At 54.4% G+C, this 20,344-nt stretch overlaps 1 protein-coding gene across 2 annotated transcripts; it reads left to right on the top strand.

The window, feature by feature from the left end:
* The first annotated feature begins 9,370 nt into the window (after positions 1 to 9,370).
* On the top strand, positions 9,371 to 20,128 carry LOC120861188 (BTB/POZ domain-containing protein KCTD17). 2 transcript variants are annotated; one of them, XM_040236840.1, is made up of 7 exons: positions 9,371 to 9,565; positions 10,755 to 10,863; positions 13,199 to 13,290; positions 14,224 to 14,319; positions 16,090 to 16,215; positions 17,549 to 17,618; positions 17,808 to 19,117. In XM_040236840.1, exons 1-7 carry the CDS (start codon positions 9,371 to 9,373, stop codon positions 18,161 to 18,163), a joined length of 1,044 nt encoding a protein of 347 aa, XP_040092774.1. In that variant the 3' UTR covers positions 18,164 to 19,117. The 2 variants fall into 2 exon arrangements, with proteins under 2 accessions (XP_040092774.1, XP_040092775.1); XM_040236841.1 differs by lacking the exons at positions 17,549 to 17,618; positions 17,808 to 19,117 and adding an exon at positions 19,225 to 20,128.
* Positions 20,129 to 20,344: the final 216 nt, after the last annotated feature.

Raw genomic sequence — 20,344 nt, 5'->3', positions numbered from 1 at the left:
ACATGGGGACCCAAGCTCTGATGGAACAAGGGTGTTTTAGTCAACATAGTGTGGGTATATATATTGTCTTAAAAGGCAGCTTTGTTCAGCAAAGATAAAGATCAAAAGTCCAGACTTACAAATTATCAAGGAAACATAAGGCAATCCATATTAAAGAGAGAGGGTTGTAAATAATCACTTTTACGGTATGGTTCATAAAAAGGAAGAGGGTTGTAAATAGCTACTTATCACCTTATGGAAAAACTAAGGAAGGAAATGCATGCATTCTCAGCCCGGAGCGGTTTGCCACTCCTCTTAATTCCTGAATATTCAGGAATTAATAAGGAACAGAGGATTCATGACAGATCCAAAACAGCACACAGGAAGCCTCCTGTTAAATGCTTCCTGACAGTCCAGAATGAGGTGGGAGGAGCTTCTGAAAGTTCCCAAGTAAGTTAGGTACCAGAGAGGTTTCTGGGAACCAGTGCAGTGGTGCAGTCCCCAAGGAGGCTGGTTCCTGTCCATTCTGCCTTCTGCCCTTCTTCCCCTCTGTTCCCTCTCACTTCTGCCTCTGGCGGCTTTTCTCTATTTCTGAATCATGAAAGGCTTGAAAAATCACATAGCTATTAAATGAAACTACATATGCCCTTACCTTGAAGCAGCCATTCCACCTCTGGGAATTTCCCCTGAAGATACACCTCCAACAATAGGAAAACACTTATGCATAATTGGGGTGCTTGTTATGACAGTACTTGTCATTTTCCAGTAGGCATGTATGGATGTGAGAGTTGGACCATAAAGCTGAGCGCCAAAGAACTGATACTTTTAAAGTGTGGTGTTGGAGAAGACTCTTGAGAGTCCCTTGGACTGCAAGGAGGTCAAACCAATCAATCCTTAAGGAAATCAGTCCTGAATATTCATTGGAAGGACTGATGCTGAAGCTGAAGCTCTAATACTTTGGCCACCTGATGTGACGAGCCGACTCATTAGAAAAGACCCTGGTGCTGGGAAAGATTGACAGCAGGAGGAGAAGGGGACGACAGAGGATGAGATGGTTGGATGGCATCACCAACTCAATGGACATGAGTTTGAGCAAGCTCTAGGAGATAGTGAAGGACAGGGAAACCTGGCTATGGGGTCACAAAGAGTTGGACACAACTGAGTGACTGAACAACAGCAAGCCTCCAGTAAGGGGGTCAGTTGACATGTGTGCCTCCTGAGATGACTCGCTGAGAACACAGCGTCACCTCTGTGGAGTCCCTGCCAAAGATGTAGCCCATGAATCAAATCATGAGGACACATCTGATAAACCCTGATAAACCCAGATTGAGAGCCCCTCTATAAAAGTAGCCTGTCCTCTTTTAAAATGGGAGACAAAGAAAGACCGAGGGACTGTTTCACATCAAAGGAGATTAAATAAGACACGATGGTTGAAGGCAATACATCCTGGATTGGGTTTTTTTTTTTTCTATAAAAGATACTAGTGAGACAAATGGATATTTGAAGAAATCCTTAGATAAGTTAATGACATTGTATCAAAGCTAATTTCCTGACTTTGATCATTGTACTGTGGTTGTAGAAAAGAATGTCCTTATTTTCAGATCACACTGAAGAGTTTGAGTGCAAGGTCATGAACTCTGTAATTTACTCCCAAATGGTTTAGGAGAACAAGAAAAGAAGGAGAGAGAATGAAAAAGCAAATGAAGTAAAAATGTTAACACACTGGGTAACGGGTCTACCAGAATTCTTGGTATTATTTTTGCAACTTTTCTCCAAGTCTGAAATTACTTCAAAATAAAATTTTATTTAAACAAATTGCAATACAATTTTAAAGGTTACTTTCCATTTACAGTTATTACAAGATATTGGCTGTAATCCCTGTGTTATACAACACATCCTTGAGGCTATCTTACACCTAATGGTTTGCACCTCCCACTCCCTTACCCTTATATTTCCCCTCCCCCACCACACACACGGGTAACCACAAGTTTGTTCTCTATGTGTTATTTTTCAAACACCAGGTTTCTGATTCAGTTTCACAGGGCTGCTAACTGCACCCACATTCCAAAACAAGGTGCTAGACCATCTAAAGCAGTTCTTTCAGCCGCCTTGGTTAAGAACTAATTTAGAAACCGTAGGAGACCTCACCTCCCACCCACAGCAGAGACAGGAGACATGCCAACAGGAGCCATTGGAAGACAGAGGGAGGCTTTCTCTAGCGGCAGTTGTTGGGGTGCTGTGGCACTCCCCATGGTGGAAGTTGCCTGGGGTGCCTCCCCTCCCCAAAGGTTGACTGGGTCGGTGGGGGTTTCAGGGAGTTCACTTGAAGAATTTGAGCTGTGTCTCCTGGATTCAGAGGTTGGAGGTGGAAGGAACTCAAAGGCTGGGCGAGACCTCTGCTTGGGAAAGCCTCAGGCGAGATGCTGGCCTGGCTGGCTGCTGGGTGGTAGGGTCAGTGGATGCGGCTGCACAGGGTGAATCACGTCAGCAATGAGCTAGCCAGGACTTCTGGGGAACCCACAGAAGACCCAGGTGAAGAAGATGCCTAGGGTCTGCCCAGAAGGGACTTTGTCCAGAGGGCTGTGGGGTAGGGCAGGAGGGAGCAGGACCCAGTGAGGTGGTCCTCACTCCCAGTGGGGTGCCCCAGACAGCCAACAGGAGTCTCTGCCAGGGTAGGAAACCCCAGAGCGAGCCACTCCCAGCAATGTGGGCTCCAAAGAATCCTCAAAGCTATCCTCCAGGGCAAACGAGCCCGCATGAATCATTGCTCTGGCCAGAGCAAAGCTGCAGTAGAGGACATGGGCACCAGGCAAGAAAAATCTGTCCTTTCCTTTCCCACTCCCTATTCTGCTTACCAGGCCATGCAGGAGCAGGAGGCGGTGGGGAGTGAAGGTGCAGGAGGAGTTGGGGGCCCAGGAGAGCACCCAGAACATGCAGAGGGTTCCTCCTCTGTACGATGGCAATTATAGTCAAGTCTCCCTATTGGAGTGGGAATAAAAGAGCTAATCCATGAGACTGCTTGGTGCAGAGCAGGGCCAGTTGATGTGCTCATAAATATCTTTCTGGCAGCAGGGGCCGGGGCTGGAAGTGGTCCACAAAGCCCAGGGGTCAGGCAGGAGCTCCTGATTTTGTACAATTCCTGATTCAAGCTTGGTTCCTGATTCTACCTGTGGGATGATCTTCCCAGGAACCAGAAGGACCTTTATGGGGAAGAGTGGGATCTCTGAGGGAGGCTGGTAAATTAGTTGTGATGGTCATGACCTCAGTATTGTAGAGCAGAGCTTCTGGAAAGGGGAGCCAACAAGAGCAGATGAACTGCGTGGATAGGGTGGGCAGGAAAGCATTGCAAGGGCCACCAAGGACCCAGGCAGACTGGTGTGCTCCCCACTGGTGAAGTCTAATCGCCGGCCACACTTCCACGGGGCCCAGACAGGCCGAGAGCCCCGCTAACCACCCATTCCCCACCCCTGACCTGGCCCCACTGGTTGAAGAGAGCAGGGTGCAGGCGGAGGGCATTCAGCAGGGGCTCCAGCGATGCAAAAGTGTCAGGGTCAAACTCAGCTACACTTTGGTGCAAATTGGAGAAAGGCAAGCATCCTTTCCTCCAGACCCTTGACTGCCCTTCTACCATGCGAAAGGTGACTCCTGGAGTCTGCAGACATTAACGAGCCCTCTGGGTGAGCTCTTCAAGGGTAGTAGGGTCTGCACCTCCACTTCAGAATTCTAAAATCCAGCACTTGGGTCAGGCTCTGTGAATATCTGTTGACGATTAGAGGAAGTTCTAGGTGAATGCATTGTGGTTTACTTGTTATCTTGCATGCATGGGTGATCAGTTGCTGCCACCGTTTCTGACTCTTTGTGACCCTATAACTATAGCCCACCAGGTTCCTCTCTCCATGCGAATCTTCAGGCAAGAGTTCCGGAGTGGGTTGCTATGATCTTCTGCAACTTGTTATCTTATAGACATTCAAGTCTGTGGACCAGGCATTTAGCCTCTCTGAGCTCAATCTGTGAAATGGGATAATAATACTTCTAGCACAGGTGTGGCACATAGTAGGTGCTCAGTCATAATAACTAACGTTAACTGCATGTAATAACACTAAGAAGTAAGAATAACGTTATGATATAAATATTGCAAATGGTGTTAAGTGATAGTTGAAGAGGTTACATAACTAATTAGTGAGGTCTCACAGGAAACCATGGAGCAGAAATGCAAACTCTGGACCACGGGCCTCTGAAAGCCTGTTTGAATATTTCTGGCTGGCAAAGACACCCTCTCTTTTACTGCATAAGCTTGTTCTTCTCCTCAGGTGACCTGAAGATGTACCAACTCAGAACCAACAATCTCCATCCCAAAGTAAGAGGCAGATCTGTCAGCCAAGGCAGGGATGGGATTGGATTTGACGTTAAAAAAACAAAAAAAAAAAAAAAAAGAAGAGTTGAGATGAATCAGAATGTTCTGACATTCTGAACGTGGGGCAGAGGAGGACTGACTCCAAAAAACCCAGCAGAGATGAATGACATCTTAGTCATGAAAGTGACAGCAGATGTGAACAAAACCCTCAGATGCAGGGGATGCTGTTTAGAAAATGAGAAGATTCAAAATAGGACATGGTGATGTGTTCAGGTGAGAACTTCAGGATGTATTTTCTGTTCCTTCAGCTCTGGCAGTAGAAAGTTTCCCAGGCCCCTTTAGATCTTAGGGGTTTAGCATGAGGAAATGGCAGCCGCTCTGCCCTGGAGGCTGGGTCATTTGGAGTGGCTTTTCTCTCTGCCTCTCCCTCCGACCCCAGCAGAGAAGTGTTGGCTGGGCTGGTTCATTCCAGGCTGCTGGGAAATGCATCCTAGGGGGCAGTCTTTGGCTTAGCCCCTGATCTTGGACCCAAAGGACAATAGGCAGAGTGGCAGGACTGGTTTCATGAAAGCCAATATTCACAGGACCTGAGGCTTTGTCCAGGCAGCGTGCTGAGTGCTCTTCATGTGGTTTCATGTGTTGTTAGCTTATTGAATCCTCACAATAACAGCATGAGCTAGGCACAATTATTCTCAATTTAGATATGGGGGAACTAAGGTTCGGAGAAGTTAAGTGATTTTGCCAAGATCACCCAACTAGCAAGCCACAAAGCCTGGGCTGGCATCCTTGTCTGGGAGCTCTGTGCCCCTTAATCCATCTCTCTCTCCTGTCTCACTTTCAAGCCCTATTCTGAGCCATGTTAAAAAGCACCTGAGCGCTGCTCTTCCCAGAAGGGGACACCAGGGGGCAGTATAACCAGCAGGCATTTGAAGTCTGACCCTTCTCCAGGGTAACCATCATCCTGAGAAAGTGTCCAAGGGATGTTTAATTTTATCCTCTAAATTCAGAAGACATGCATAAAACTATGAAGAGTACCAGTCCATGATTACAAGCAGAATAGTCTGGGATTCCATGTTTTTTCAAAAAGCCCACCTCCTCTAATCCTAAGCCCCTCTAGGGAAGGGACCACTCCTAGTGCCTTCATCTCTGTGTTTCAATGTCTGGCACACAGTTGGTGCTCAGTAAGCAGTAATGTCACTGAATGATGGTTGGTGGGAGGGAGGTGGTATTGCTTCAGGTGGGAACATTTTAAGTGCTTACTGAGGAGATGCTGGTGTTTAGGTATAAGTAGGGGCTTCTGAGGAAGGAGGGGGGTAAGCCTCCCCCTCCACTCTGGGACCAAAGATGCTGGCCGAGCCTCTGAAACACCTTCAGGACCCCATGATGGTCCACGATGGCAATGAGCCAAGCAAACTTGCACTGGACCACCCAGGTGGGTATAGTTTCCTCCCAGCATTCTCAGAGTTAAGAAGGCCTGTGCAAGGGTGTACTGGGACTCCGCGTCAGCTTGAGTTTCAGAGTCAGTGAGACAAGCTTGAAGGCCAGATCTGCCCTTGGTTGCCATTCCAAGCATCACCCAGAAAGGCCCATGGTCACAGAGCCTCGATCTCATCTTCCATAAGATGGTGGAGGGAACAGGATCAAACACATGGGGCTGTTTTAAGAATTCTGCACAATGTCAATGTATGGCAAAACCAATACAGAATTGTAAAGTAAAATAAAAAATAAATTAATTTAAAAATAAATAAATAAACAAAAACAAAAAAACAAACAAACAACAACAAAAAACAAAACAAAACAAAAAAAAAGAATTCTGCACAGACTTGACCTGGTCCAGAATAAGCCCTTTATCAGTGACAGCAGCTGCCGCCAGTACAGAATGCCTGGGACACAGTCTCCAGCATGTTAGATGCATAAATGGTAGCTCTTGCTCTCACCCGGCTCCCTGAGCACACCTGTTACATGGGAGAGGTGGGCTTAGAATAGCATCTGGCACATAGGAAGCACTGAAGCAGTGAAATAAAACACATCAGAAGCCAGTGTAAAGGAAGAAGACTGATCCCTGTCCTAAAGACTCCCAGTATTGGGGAGGGGTTGATCCATTTGCCCCTCTAGGCCAAGACCAGAGCCGGGACTTTGTTGCTGCGAGGCCTTTTCTCTAGTTGTGGCGAGCAGGGGCTACTCTCTAATTGCGGCGCACGGGCGTCTCATTCTGATGGCTTCTCTAGTTGCGGAGCACAGGTTCTACGGTGCATGGGTTTCAGTAGCTCCGGCTCCAGGGCTCTAGAGCACAGGCTCAGCAGTCTCAGTGCACAGGCTTAGCTGCTCTGCGGCGTGTGGGATCCTCCCAGACCAGGGATCAAACCCATGCCTCCTGCACTGGCAGGGGAATTCTGTACCACTGAGCCACCAGGAAAGCCCTTCTTTCTTTCCTTCTTTCTTTTTAATATCAGTTTTATTGTGAAATAATTCAATGTAGTAAGGAATTTCACCTCACCTAAAGAGAGATCTGAATTTTGTCCCATGACATGCCTCTTTTGTTTAAAAGCTCTACGCTGTCCGTGTGTGCTGCGTGGTCTGTGCTCCTTGCAGGGGAGAGGCAACCCCCGATGGGTCAGGGCTGGCGGCCCAAGAAATCTGGGGTCTGCTCCACATTTGCTGAGTGACCCTGTGCAAGTTATTCTCTGCCTCCAGGCCTCGGCTCTGTCACACCTGTGGGAGCAGGTTGGTTCAGGCAAGCCGTGGGTTGCCACAGCTCCAGGATGCTACAGCTCCACTTTCTCAGCTTTCATTCCTCCTGTGAACTTGTTCATGCAAACCGGCCCCTTCTTGGTCTCTGGAGTAAGGCTCTTGCTCCTCGCTCTCCAGACTTTGTCCCGTCCTCTTCATTCTGGGGCCACCACCTGAGAGGGCCTTCCTGGATCTCTAGCTCTGGGACTTTTCAGGTTTTCTTTGAAGGGGTCTCCTCCCTGCTGTAGGCTCAGGCCAGCCCACCAGGCCTCTCCAGCCTAAGCTGCTCTGCTCAGTATCACACCTGCAGTACAATGGTCTCTTGCTCCACAGGCACTGGAGATACAGGCTCCAAACTGACCTCATCAGCCCTGATGCCTCCCCAGACCAGCTTCTCCTGCTTCAGGGAAACACTGCTGGTTCAAGCCAGAAGCCAGGGTTGTCAGCATGGCCCCTCCTCCTTCCTCTTTCTCCTTCCTTCTCCTTTCTTCCCACAGCCCCTTCAAGCTTCACTTCGGCTTCCCAAGTATCCACTGAAGCCGCCTACTCCTGGTTGATGCTGCCTTGGTTGGGGCTTCCCTACCCCTCATTTAGGAGCCCTCCTGGCTGGTCTCTCAGGGCTTTGAGCCGTCTCCTCTGCAGTCTCCAGAGTGGCCCAAGTTACACATCTGACCACATTACTCCCTGCCTATGACCCTTAAGTGGAAGAAGACATATTCCCTGCTTTGGTTTTGTTTCAGCTGACGACGGTGGAGGACTCACCAAGCGCTTGGAGTGCTGCCTGGAGGGCTGCTGTTCTTCCAAAGCCAGTTCATAACTTATATCCTATTTCATTCATTCATGTATTCAGTATACTACAAGCCATGGATTATGCCAGCTGTTTTACCAACATAATCGAATCTTCATGACAGTGTTCTTCAGTGACACTTCCCACTTCGCAAAAGGGAAAATTGAGATTCAGAAAGGAGGTGGCTCAAGATCACACTCGAATTTGTGTTTAAGAGAACACACGTTCCCAGGAGCAGGAGTCTAGCAGCTGTGATCCACTCCCTGCCAAGGGGAAAGGTTTATAGAGACAGAACCTGAGGGATAACAGAACCTTCCCCTCCTCACCCCACCACAGGGCCAGGCTGCCCAGTGGGTGTGGCCTGAGTGTGTGACACAGAGATCACTGACTGAAATAGTGAGAAGGAAAGGAAATTAAAGATAGCTTTCAGGAATTCTCTGGTGGTCCAGTGGTTAGGACTTGGTGCTTTCACTGCCAAGGGCTTGGATTCAATTCCTGGTCAGGGAACTAAGATCCCATAAGCTAAAGGAGGGTGACTTCCCTTCTGCTCCTTTCTCTCTCAGGACCCAAACCACATGAGGAGCTGTCCCCTTCCCGCACCCTGCAGAACCCACAATAGCAGCACCCACCCCGACCCCCGCCAAGTTCTCTGGCTCAGAAGTACATCCACAGAACCAATCCCTCCTCCCCTTCCCGAATTACAGATGAGTAAACTGAGAGTCTCCCAGCACTTCATCCTACAAAAGCCAGAATAAAACCTAGCTCTCCGGACATTCATCCAGTACCCTCTCCACTCTTCCTCCCTAGAAATGTTTCCCACAGAGCAGGAAAGGGGCCTTGGTGGTGGAAATGCACTTGAAATCCACCTGGGTTCCTGCCAGCCTGACCCTCACTAGCTGTGTGAATGCAGAAAGTCACTTTGCTTCTGTGTCCTCTTCTGTAAAATGGGTACAGTAACGCCAACTTCACAGGGCTACTGAGAGCATCAGTGAATAATACAGATGCATAAAGCATCTGGAATATAGAAGGTGCTGAGCCAACTGTAAGCCCAGCTCTGTTGTCCTCAAAGAGAGTTTTCGTGGGGAAAGAGCACAGCTCCTTTCTTCCCCAGCCCCTGCCAGCCAAAAGCAGAATGAAAGAATATTAGAAAACAGATACAGGTAAATGCTGTTATAAAATTGGGGGAGGGAAAAGTTTCTTCTCTGTCAGTTGTTTGATAACCCAGACTGGACAAAGGGAAAGCAATGTGGAGGCAGAATAGGAGGATTGCTGACTTGGGGTATCACTCATCATTTTCCCAGTAACCTCGAATTTGACCTTCCCCAAACACAGAGCACTTTGGCCAAGAGCATCTTTAAGAGACCCTCGTTTGTAGACCTCCCAGAAAGGACAAAGTAGGGCGGGGCTAGGGAAAGGCAAGATCCTCACTCCCGCCGCATTCGCCCGCGGCGGCTCGGACTACAGCTCCCGGCATGCCCGGCGCTCGGTACCTGCCCACCTCCAGCCTCCTTGCCCGGAGGATGCAGACGCTGGGAAGAGCGATGAGGATGGAGACCGGCGAGGCAGCGCCGCCGGCGGGGGCGGGCGGCTGGGGCAAGTGGGTGCGGCTCAACGTGGGGGGCACGGTGTTCCTGACCACCAGGCAGACGCTGTGCCGCGAGCAGAAGTCCTTCCTCAGCCGCCTGTGCCAGGGGGAAGAGCTGCAGTCCGACCGGGTGAGGCCCACGGGGTGGGCGGCCGTTGGGGATCCCTTGCTCGCTGGAATCTGGCTATTCAGCCAGGCCTGCTCGCGGGGCTGGAAACCCGGCTGGGTTTCTTTCCGAAGAGCTGGAGGCAAGAAGAACTGGTCGAAGGAGGGGAGAAGGAAGTGGATCAGAGAGTGAGGATGTGCCCATTGCCTTGGCAACAGGACAACGCCAGGCTGGGGCCATTTGGAGCTTTTGAGCTCTACCCTGGGCTCCCCACCCAGGAGACTATTGGATAAGGTCTCTTCCATTTCTTTGGCGCTGTGGGGAGGACAGACATGAAGGGCCTTCTCTCCTGCCCAAACTGGACTCCTGCATCACAGGAGTTAGAGTCGGCTTCTCCCTGCCCTTTAGGGTGTGAGTGGCCTAGGGGTACAGGGAGCTGGGTGGAGAAATCCCAGGTTCCTTCTGAGCTGGGCTTCATGGGGAGGAATGCTGGCCTGGGGCACCATTTCTGGGTTCCCATCTCGGTTCTGCTGCAAACTGCCTGCATGACCTTGGGTCAGATCCTTCCCTGCTCCAGCTCAGCCTCCGGTCTGTAGCCCCAGGGGGCCGGCCTGGCGATGACCTCTAAGGCCCCTTCTCTCCCATTTCCTGACCTGATGCTGTGACCTTGGGTGAGTCTCTTTACCTGGTGATGTCTCTGTCTTCTCTCTGTAGAGTTGCATTGAAACTCTCTCAAGCCTCCCTGCAGGGTATCCAATGAGGGTATCCAATGAGATAACAGCTCCTTTGGAAACTTGTAAACATCCCCAGAATAACTGGGGTCTGCTAGAGACCGTGTAGGGCTGGCTTCAGGAAACAACCTCTAAGAGAGACGATCCCTGAGCCCTACACTGGATTGGGTGCCACTGAAACTTCACTGGCTGCTCACAATTCTCCCTGGTTGTGGGGGAGAGGAGCAAGGCTCAGAGAGGTCAAGTCACTGACCCGAGGTCACAGAGTCAGGAAAAGGCAGAGGCAGGATCTGAACCTAGCTGTATCTGACCCCAAGGTCCTTTTACTCCATCACACCACTCCGTTTTGGAGCAAACACTGCACCCCCCGCCCCCACCCTCCCTCTATCCTTTACTGGGACTGAAGGGTTGGGGTATGTGCAGGGTCAGCAGGGAAGAGGAGCTCACTCTTTTCTCACTGCCTGTGCCCCTTGCCTTTGTAGGATGAGACGGGGGCCTACCTCATCGACCGTGACCCCACCTACTTTGGGCCCATCCTCAACTTCCTCCGGCATGGCAAGCTAGTGCTAGACAAGGACATGGCTGAGGAGGGTAAGTTGGTCCAGGGGGCTGGCCAGGGCCTGCGTCCTAAGCCTGTCTTCTCTAGCCTGCAGGGCCTTCCATGGTGGTCCAAAGCCATTTCTCCCATCCAGAGGAGACCTCTCTTTTCTTCCATGTTTCCCGCTTCTTCTCATCCCAGACGGGACTGGATGCCAAAGCCTCTACCCAGGCTGAGCCTAGGGCCAAGGTGACTGGCCCACGCTTCCACTGGGTGCTTCCACTGGGTGGTGCTTCTGGGGAAGTGGCAGAAACATAGGCAGAAGAGAGAGGAAGCCCGTGAGGCCTGCAGCCTCTGCCAGGGGCAAGGGATGTCCTTTCCCCTGGCTTCCTAGGAAGCCAGTGGTGAGCCAGGTGGGGGTAGAAATGGCCATGGGAAGAGGTATGCTTCTTTCTTTGAGTGATCGGGTATCTCAGATGCCTGGTGAGGGCTCACAGTCAGCAGGGAGGTGGAACGGGTGACTCTTCCCAAGATCTGACAGCCTCTGTTGCACAGTGCTGGTTGTGGGTGGAGGAAGGGGAGTGGGGAGGCTGCTCCCCAGCGGGCGTTTGGTCCCTCCCAGGCTGGGTAGCTGAGGCCCTGTAAATGTCCACTTCCTGGCCCAGCAGATGGCAGGGAAGCCATGCCTGGGAGAATGGCTTTCTTGGCAGAACTGCAGCCTGGAGCAGGGACTATAGGTGGGTGCCAAGCCCACTTTTCCTTAGAGCACAGGGTGTGGCTTTGGGTCAGCTGACCCAGCCAGGCCAGCTTGGACTTGTCACTTTTCCTTTCTGAGTCTCTACTGTGTGTATAAAGTGGGGCAGTGATCTCCATTAGGGATGTGTTCTGGGAAAACAGACATCGCAAGTCCCAGGGCTTGTACCCTGAAGGGGTCTAACACAGCCCCTCCCTCCTCACTCGGGCCACAGTCTTCCCTCCTGACCCATGTGGGACACAGTAGTCTAGAGGCCAGGTGGCTCTCCAGAGGACCAGGGCTTCAGAATCAGAGCCCACTCTAGGCATCGGCTCTGGGAGCCCCACAGCTTTCCTGGTGGCCCCTGGGGGAGCAGACACCATGGGCGTGGCCTGGGCCCAAAAGCTGCTCCCACGGGGAAGGGAGCTAAACACTCCAGCGTCACAGCTAACACCTGTTTACAGGTTCTGGGTTTGTCAAAGCCCTGGCATTCCCAGCACCTTCAGACAGGACTAGGGCCCTGTTCCAAGGGGCCAGGGGCTTTGGCAGGAAACTGACTAGTGTGTGAACCCTAGAAAGTCACTTATCCCCTTGTGCCTCCATGCCTGCATCTGTGGAATGGGGTAACAATAGCACCCACCTTGCTGAGCTGCTGTGAAGATAGAAGGAGCGGAAACAAGTGTGTCGCTTAGTGCCACGCCTGGCACCAAGGACCCGTGATACAGAGTTTGCTGTCTGTCGTCTGGAGGGCCCCACAGGGGGGCATTCCTGGCAGTAGCATGCACTGACCGCCTCCTCTGTGTTAGGTGGATGTGAGCACTGGGGACAGCCAGGGACATCAGATGTGGGTCCTGTCCCGCAGGAGCCCAGAGGCCAGTTGTGCAAAGGACCTGCCCTGAGGAGCTGAGGGGGGTCCAAAGGCTGAGGGCTGTCCCCTTCACCAGAGAGGCACTCGCTCAGTCTCTAAAATGGCTCCCTTACCTGCGTGGGGACAAGCACGCCTGGGGGCTTGTGCTGAGCACGGGACAGGCTCTGCAGACTGTGAAGTGTGGTTGGTCAGGGAGATGCATGTACACAAAGATCGCGCACTTAGTGGGACTGGAGGGCAGAGGAACTTGAGTGTGAACCCCAGCTCTGCCCCGTGCTGGGTGTGAGGTGTTGCACAGCTACTGCCTTGCCTGGCCCTTGGTTTCCCTGTTTGCTCGGTGGGGGTGATGAAAGTATCTACTTCTCGTGCTAAGAATGAACTACAGTAAAGAGTGCAACATGCCTGGCATGGTGCCTGCCACTTAGCATGTGCTTCATCAGTGGGAGCATGTAATCAGAGGTCAGCCAAGGCCCCTCTCACTGTGGCCTTCTAGGGTCCAGTCCCATGGGCCTGCTGCCTCTAGTTAGCCCCAGACGGGGGGACTGGTAGGTGTCCCAGGTCGCTGTGCTCAGCACACCAGGGAGATGGTGCCATTGAACGGCAGCCTCTTAGCCCTGCTATAGAGAGTGTGAGTCCCCAAGAAGGGAGTGTTCCCTCTTGCCTGACCCCTGAACTCAGAGAGGCTCATCACCCTAGTGTGACTGGAGCAGGGGGTGGGGATGGAGGGGACAAGGCGAGAATGGGGCATGGGGGCAGTGGGAGTGATGTGGGCGCTGCTCTGTGTCAGGCGTCCTGGAGGAAGCGGAATTCTACAACATTGGCCCGCTGATCCGCATCATCAAAGACCGGATGGAGGAAAAGGATTACACCGTCACACAGGTCAGGGGGCAGTGGGGCAGCATCCATGGCCAGAGCAGGGGCTGGCGGGGAGCGCGGAGAAGGGAGGTCAGAAGAGACAGAACTAGCTTTTCTTGGGAAGGCCGAGCTGCCCTCTAAGGGGTTGTCCAGCTCCCAGATCGCCCCGCAAAGCCCCAGACTGGGAGACATGTATCAGGTTCTGTCCTTGCCTTGGCTTTGTTTGCTGTGTGACCTTGGGCCAGTCACTCCACTCTCTGGATCCTGATTTCCTTTTGGGGCATGTAGAGGTACTGAGAACTGCCCACCCTTCCCTTCCTCACAGGCAATATGGAGTCAGTATGAGGGTACAGGGGGCCCTGTAGGGGCAATGGGGATTAGTACACCATCCATTTCATGGGCTCAAGTGGCCCCCTGGAGCTGGCATGTCTGAGCTTGGACCCTGGGCCTAAGTGGCCGGTCTGCAGGAGGAGCTGGTGGAATTCTCTGCCCACCCTGGGGGAGAGGTAGAAGATGAGAGATGGGTAGGGAGGCACTGTCTTCCACTGTCCTTCTCTCCCCAGGAGCTTGAAGAGGGAGTGCTCTGTCTCCTGGAGGACCTGCCTCAGTTAGTGGCCCAGGATGCCTCCTAAGCCCTTCTTCCTTACCCCTTGTATCACCTGTGTCCCAATTCTGGTCCTGCAACTCTTTAGCTGGGTGACCTTGGGCCAGTAACCAACCCTCTCAGAGCTTCCATGAACCTTCCTAGGGTTTTTGGTGGGATTAAGTGAAATCACACATGTTGAGTGCCTGGCACATCACAATTACTCAGAATGTGACTTCTGGCTTACCACCCCAACTCCATCCCCTCCTTCTGTCCTTCTTAGGGGTAGAGGGTAAGTGAAGAGCAGGTGCTCTCCCATCCCGGGATGCTGGGCACTCCCACAAGGTGCCCTCCACATCGCCCTCTGCCCGCAGGTCCCACCCAAGCATGTGTACCGCGTGCTGCAATGCCAGGAAGAGGAGCTGACACAGATGGTCTCCACCATGTCTGATGGCTGGCGCTTTGAGCAGGTGGGTGGAGCACTCAGGAGCCACATGTCCAGGCAGAGCAAGCTCCTCTCTTCCTGCAGCCCCAGCCTTGGGGTACCCCACTGCAGCCCCTACCCAGGAGTCTTCTTAAGGCAAACAAACAAGATTAAGAAAGGCCACACTTGGCAGCAGATTGATCGGGAAGGAGAGACAAAGGAAGCCCCACGGGCCACAAGGCAGCTCTGGCAAAGCCTCCCAGGAGCTGGGTAGCGTTTACACCGAAGTGTGTGAGTCTCTGTCCCCCAAGCGACAGTTCTGATGAGAGGAGACAAGATCCCTAGAGGAGAGCGGAGGTCCCCTGGGGGCCACACCTCTTGTAGCAACTCCACAGGCATAGATTCCAGGTCCCCACAAGGGACAAGCCCAGTTCCAAGCATGGCCACCTTCAGAAGCACAGAGCAGCAGCCTCCCCTGAGGTATTCATGATGACCTGCATTTCCTCCCAATGCTGATGCAGTTTACCAGCCAGGAGAGATTTTTATCATAAACAGGTTGCCCTAGTAATCCAGTTGACGTCACACCTCTCTCAGGTTTCCAGAGGATCAGAGCCAGCAAGCCAACCCAAGGTCAGATTGGCCCTTAAGAAGAGAATGGTTGGGCTTTCTTTTATCCACACAAGCTCCCTTACACCTGGAGGTTGAAGGAAGGAGAGGAAGGCCAGGCTCCCCAGGATGGCCAGGCCTGGGGGGAAGAACAACGCCAGTCCAGGAACTGGAAGCCTGGATTCACATCTAGGCTTCACCACTGACGTGCTCTGTGACCTTGAGCAGGTCATCTCTTTCTTGGCCTCAGTTTCCCAATCTGTGACATGGGCCAGTAGTGCTTCTTTTGCCAGAACGTTGGGTAGATTAGAAAGACCATGGATCAAGTCTCCAGCCCAGGGTAGGCCTCAAAACATTGAAGCTAGCTAGCATCCTATGAATTATTAGAAGCATTTGACTCTGTAGGATTCCAGAGAGGACTCAGGGTCCTAGATTCAAATCCTGTTCCACTCATTCTGGCTGTGGGACAAACCATCCCTCAAGGCCTCATCTGCTAAAGGGGCTGGCTGGTTTTTCCTCTGTCTGCAGGATGAGGGTCCCTCGGGGCTGAATGAGAGCCACCATGTGCAGAGCTTTTATCAGCCAGGAGGGGCCTGCAGATGTAGTTATTTTAGGGATCCCAGACCAAAAGTGGGGCTGCTTTCCTCTGCTCTCTAGGTGAGAGTCTTTGGCAATTGCATGGGCTCCTAGAGGCTGAGCAAACATGCCAGGCACCACTGGCCTAAGGAACAGGTGATCTGGTCTACCTCTGCTTCCAAGAACAAACAGAATATTCTATGGTGCTCCACCAGGTCATGTGGACCCCATCCTGCGACTTGGTTCTGGGGCTGCTTCAGCCACACCCGGGACACAGGAGCACAGTCTGCCTGTTACAGATCTCTGCCTGCTTCTGGAAGTGGCCTGTCAGATCTGGGACTAGGCCGAGTGGGGGAGAAACAGCAATGATAACTGCCTTCCTCTAAGGATCAGACCCGGCCAAGCCATGTGGGGAGGCTGGCCCTGGAAATTGACCAGAGGCATAATAGGTTGGGGAGGTGGAGAGGACTCTGACTTTGGGCCAGAGGTGTCCTCTGGAAAGCCAGGGGGATGGGCCTGAATGGAGCAGCAAGATCAGGGCACAGTCAGTATCTTGACAAGTGCCAGTGTTTGCCCACTCCTGCCCCCCACCCCACCTGACCAATCATTTTCTCCCCATGCGCCGTCCCTCCAGCTGGTGAACATCGGCTCCTCCTACAACTATGGCAGTGAGGACCAGGCAGAGTTCCTGTGTGTGGTGTCCAAGGAGCTCTACAGCTCCCCACATGGGCTGAGCTCCGAGTCTAGCCGCAAAACCAAGGTGAGCCCCCCACCCGACCTCAGCCTCCCTGCCTTCCCTCCCTCCCCTTGCTGCCCTCCGCCTGGCCATCTGTGCTTCTTCTTTCTCCCTCCTGCTGCACACGCCTGACGCCCTGATCACAGCTGATGCCATCCATCCCATGCCACCCATGGTCCTGTCTGCCCACGCCAGTTACCCAGGCCCAGGCTCCAGGGACAGTGAGATGAGATTAGCCCCAGCGTGTGACCAGAGTGGACTTAGATGTTACTTGGATGGTGGGCACATGGTGGCCACGGGGCAGCATGGCACCGGGGGAATGCACTGGACTAGGGGTCTGGGCATGGTGTGAGTGCTCTGTGTGACCTTGGACAGGTCGCATCCTCTCTGTGCACCTTGGTTGTATTCTCAGAGAAGTGAAGGGGTGGACCACCAGCTTGGAACTTCTGGGATCCAAGGGGCCAGTTTAGTTCCTGGGGACCAGGGCTGGGGCAGGGAAGCCGAATCTGTTCATTCTGCCCCTTCTGCAGGCTCCCCACATAGGACTCAGCAGCAGAGGGGTCTGGAGCCCTCAGGGTCCAACCCTGTGTTTCCATCCTGGCCTGTGAGGCAGCCTCAGCTGGCTGCAGGGAAGGAGTTGATCAAAGGTCCTATCACCCCAGACCCTGAGTTGGTCAGAAGCCTCAGGAGTCCAGGGTGGAACCAGCAGGGCAGGCAGCAGCCAGGCTGGGAAGGAAGGAGAGCGTTCCTTCTAGAAGCCTGTCCCTGTGTGTTGAAGACTTAGGAACTCTGCTTCCCGTCTGTTTGTCTGCCTTCCTGTGCTGTGACTTCCCGTGCCCACCCCACCCCCAGCGGGGCCAGTGGCTGACGTGGCCTTGCAGGGGTGCAGGGTGAGCTGGCTGCTCCTGCCTCTCTGGGAGAGACCTCAGGATCTGGGATGTCAGAGCCGGTGCTGGCATCTCAGATCTGGCTGGTGTCTGTCGTGGGCCTTCCCTGGCCTCATATGTACTCTGGGTTGGTCCTTCTAAAATGAGGCCTTCCCGGGCACCCCTCAAGGATACCCCAGCCACACACCCACCCTCTTCGTCTCCCACCGCTGTCACAGCGGCAGCTGCCAGCATCCTCAGCAGGTCCCCACCCTCCCGCTGGTTCCCCCAGGCCCCTCCCCAGGCTTCCCGGGACCGGACACGATACCCCGGCTTCTGCGGCTGTAGCGCTCCGCTCCCCTGAAGGTCCTCCTCCTCTGGCCCCTCCCCTTCACCCTGAGACGGGGGCCCTCGGGCCAGCCGCCAGCAGGCCCCGGCCCCCGGGTCAGCTCTGCGCTCTTTCTTCCCTGGGTCCGCCGGCTGGTTCACAGAGCGCGGAGGAGCAGCTGGAGCAGCAGCAGGAGCAGGAGGCGCAGGTGGAGGCAGATGCGCAGGAGAAAGGTGCAGCCAACCCCCGAGGACGATTGCTAGGAGGAGCCGGCGCCTCCCGCCCGCCCCCTGCTGGAGCCAGCTGCAGGACCCGGGGTCCCGGGGGCGGCCAGGGGTCGGGCGGGCCCACCAGGGTTAGCTCAGCCGCATGCCTGGCGCCTCACCTGCATAACCATCCCTTCTCTCACTTTCTCTTTGCAGCCCAGTCACCTCAGGATCCCGCTAACCTTTTCTCCCTCCCACCACCGCCTCCTCCTCCTCCGCTCCCCGCCGGAGGTCCTGCCTCATCTTCATCCACCTCTTCCTCCTGGATCTCACCTACACCCTGCCTCTTCCCTCTCTGCCCCTGTCCGGGTTTTCTCTCTGCCTGCTCACACCTCCATCCCGGGGCTGTCCTGGTCCCAGCCTCCTGCGCCCTCCACCCAGGCGCCCCGGCCCCGCATCCCAGAGCACCCTGCCTGCCGCCTCCTGCACCCCTTCTGGCACCTCCTGCCTCCCGGGCCGGGGGGGAGGGGAGCAGCTGCACCTCCTCGGCGCCCCCTGCCGGCCACGTCTGAGGCACTGCTCCGGCGCTTCACGTTCTCCTCACGTTTCCTCCTTGCAGGTTTCTGGCGGCACCCCCTCAGACCTGAGGTGGTGCTTGCAGGGAGGGCCTCCCCTGGGCCCCTCGCATGCCCCCAGAGCTGCCATGCCTGGTTCGTAGCCTGGCGGAGCTGGAGGGAGGGGCAGAAGCCAGAAGGGTGCTCATCTCTTATTTCTTGAACTTGAGCCGAACTTCCGGCTGATTTTCTTCCCTCACCCAAGTTTCTCAGCCTATTTTGGCCTTGGGTATGAGGCTCTGAGAGCAGACAAGAGGGGGAGGAAATTCTCTCCCACCTGCCCATCAGCACCAGAGCCACGCTGGGAAGGAGGGAAGGGAGACGGAAGCCAGGTGCCCAGACCTCATCCCTGACGCCCAGGACGCCTAATCACAGCCTGGGGGCACTGGGTCCCCAGTTTCTGCGGGGCTGGGAAGGACAGGCCACACTTGGATGCCTGTGGCCTTGGGAGAGTCAGCAGGAGCTGGCTAAGGATTGGGCTGTGGCAGAAGAAGCCCTAGCCAGGAGCCCACAAGCCCCCACTCCATCTTATCTACCTGCTGTGACCTTGGGCAAGTCACTGTCCCTCTCCGGGCCACAGTTCTCTAAAATGGGGACTGACAGCTGTTCTCTGTGACCTCTTGCCTGAGACACTGGTGACCAGCCTCTCTTGACTTTCACTCCCCCAGCCAGAGTCTTGGCAGAATATGGACTCCTAGGAGGCCACCACCCAGCCCAAGATGGGGCGTGGGGTTTTCAGCAGACCGGCAAGCCGGGTCGCCTTCCTGTATCCCCTCCTCCTCAGCTCTGAATCCACCTTTTCTGGGCCTCAGCCCTCCTCCTTCCTCGCAGAAAGGACCTCGTGACTCACCTAACTCTCTCTCTCTCCCTGTCTCCCCCACCCACCCACCCCCTCCATTTCGATCTCCCCTCTGCCCTTCTGGCCCTGCACTCCCTTCTCCTCACTGGCCCCACCCCCTCCTCCCCTCCCCGTGTTCTGACCACCCCCACCCCGTCCCCCTGCCCCTCTTATTTTCTAGCTGTTACAAGCCAGAGGCACCCGGATGTAAGGCCCCAGATCGCCTCCAGGGACTTGGGGTTCCGTTCTGAAATCCTTTATTTTTGTACCACGGGGTGGGCCCCCGGCCCGAGGCAGAGGAAGAGATCTCCCCGCTGTCACCTCTGTCTACACCCCAGGGGATGTCATTCACCCCTGCCTCCGGGGTCCGGGAGGGGGCCCGCGGGGACCTCTCAAGCCCTGAGGTGGGCCCTGGGACCCCTGGGCAGAGCTGCCTGCCTGTGGCCGAAGTGTGGTGTTGTCCAGCTGTGTCTCCCGGGCCCCCACGTCCCTGCCCCCAGAGCCCCCAGCTGCATGGCAAATACTACGCTCCCCCCCAGCCCAGTGACGTCACCTCCTTGAGCCTTAGTCTCCCTGTGTGTCACCCAGGTCACGTCCTGCCCTAGCTACCTCACAAGGTTGTTGTGAGGTTACCAAGAGGGGCGAGGGCCCTGAAGGCCCTCAGGGAGGGTGTAAAACGCAGGCTGGCCCAGCACAGAGATGCAAGGATTGGTGGGGGTGAAAGGTCTGGGGGTCGGCCATATCGGAAGGAGGGGGTGGGTGACTTGGCCTTCAGCTTGGCTGCTCCCCACGCCTACCCCATCCCTGCCATCCATACTGCTGGGCGCAGAGTGGCCTGGCCAGGAGGGCGGCGGGCACTGATTCAGCAGGGGCAGCGGGGCCCCTCAGGAACTGATGACAAGGGAAAGGGGACCGTCCTCCCTCCACCCAGGGGAGAGTCTGGGGCTGGCAGGGGCTGAGCGAGGGGCCTCTCGCGTTTACAGGCTCCTGGGCCAGGTACTTGCTTCTCAGTTGTGTCCACCCCCATCGTGTAATAAAACCTGAGTAAACAGCCGGCCTGGCTGCCTCCCTTTCTCTGGGCCACATTTGGGGACAGCGCTCTGTGCACTTAATTGTGTCTGATTCTCGTGACCCTGTGGATGAGTCCACCAGGCGCCTCTGTCCATGGGACTTTCCAGGTAAGAATACTGGAGTGCGTTGCCATTTCTTCCTCCAGGGGATCTTCCTGACCCAGGGATTGAACCCATGTCTCCTGCATTGCAGGTGGATTCTTTATCTGCTGAGTCATCAGGGAAGTCCCT

This window comes from Oryx dammah, unplaced genomic scaffold (assembly GCF_014754425.2).
Source record: "Oryx dammah isolate SB20612 unplaced genomic scaffold, SCBI_Odam_1.1 HiC_scaffold_11229, whole genome shotgun sequence".
NCBI lineage: Eukaryota > Metazoa > Chordata > Mammalia > Artiodactyla > Bovidae > Oryx > Oryx dammah.
Note: the sequence above shows the minus strand (reverse complement) of the source record. Positions and strands in the feature narration are given on the sequence as shown.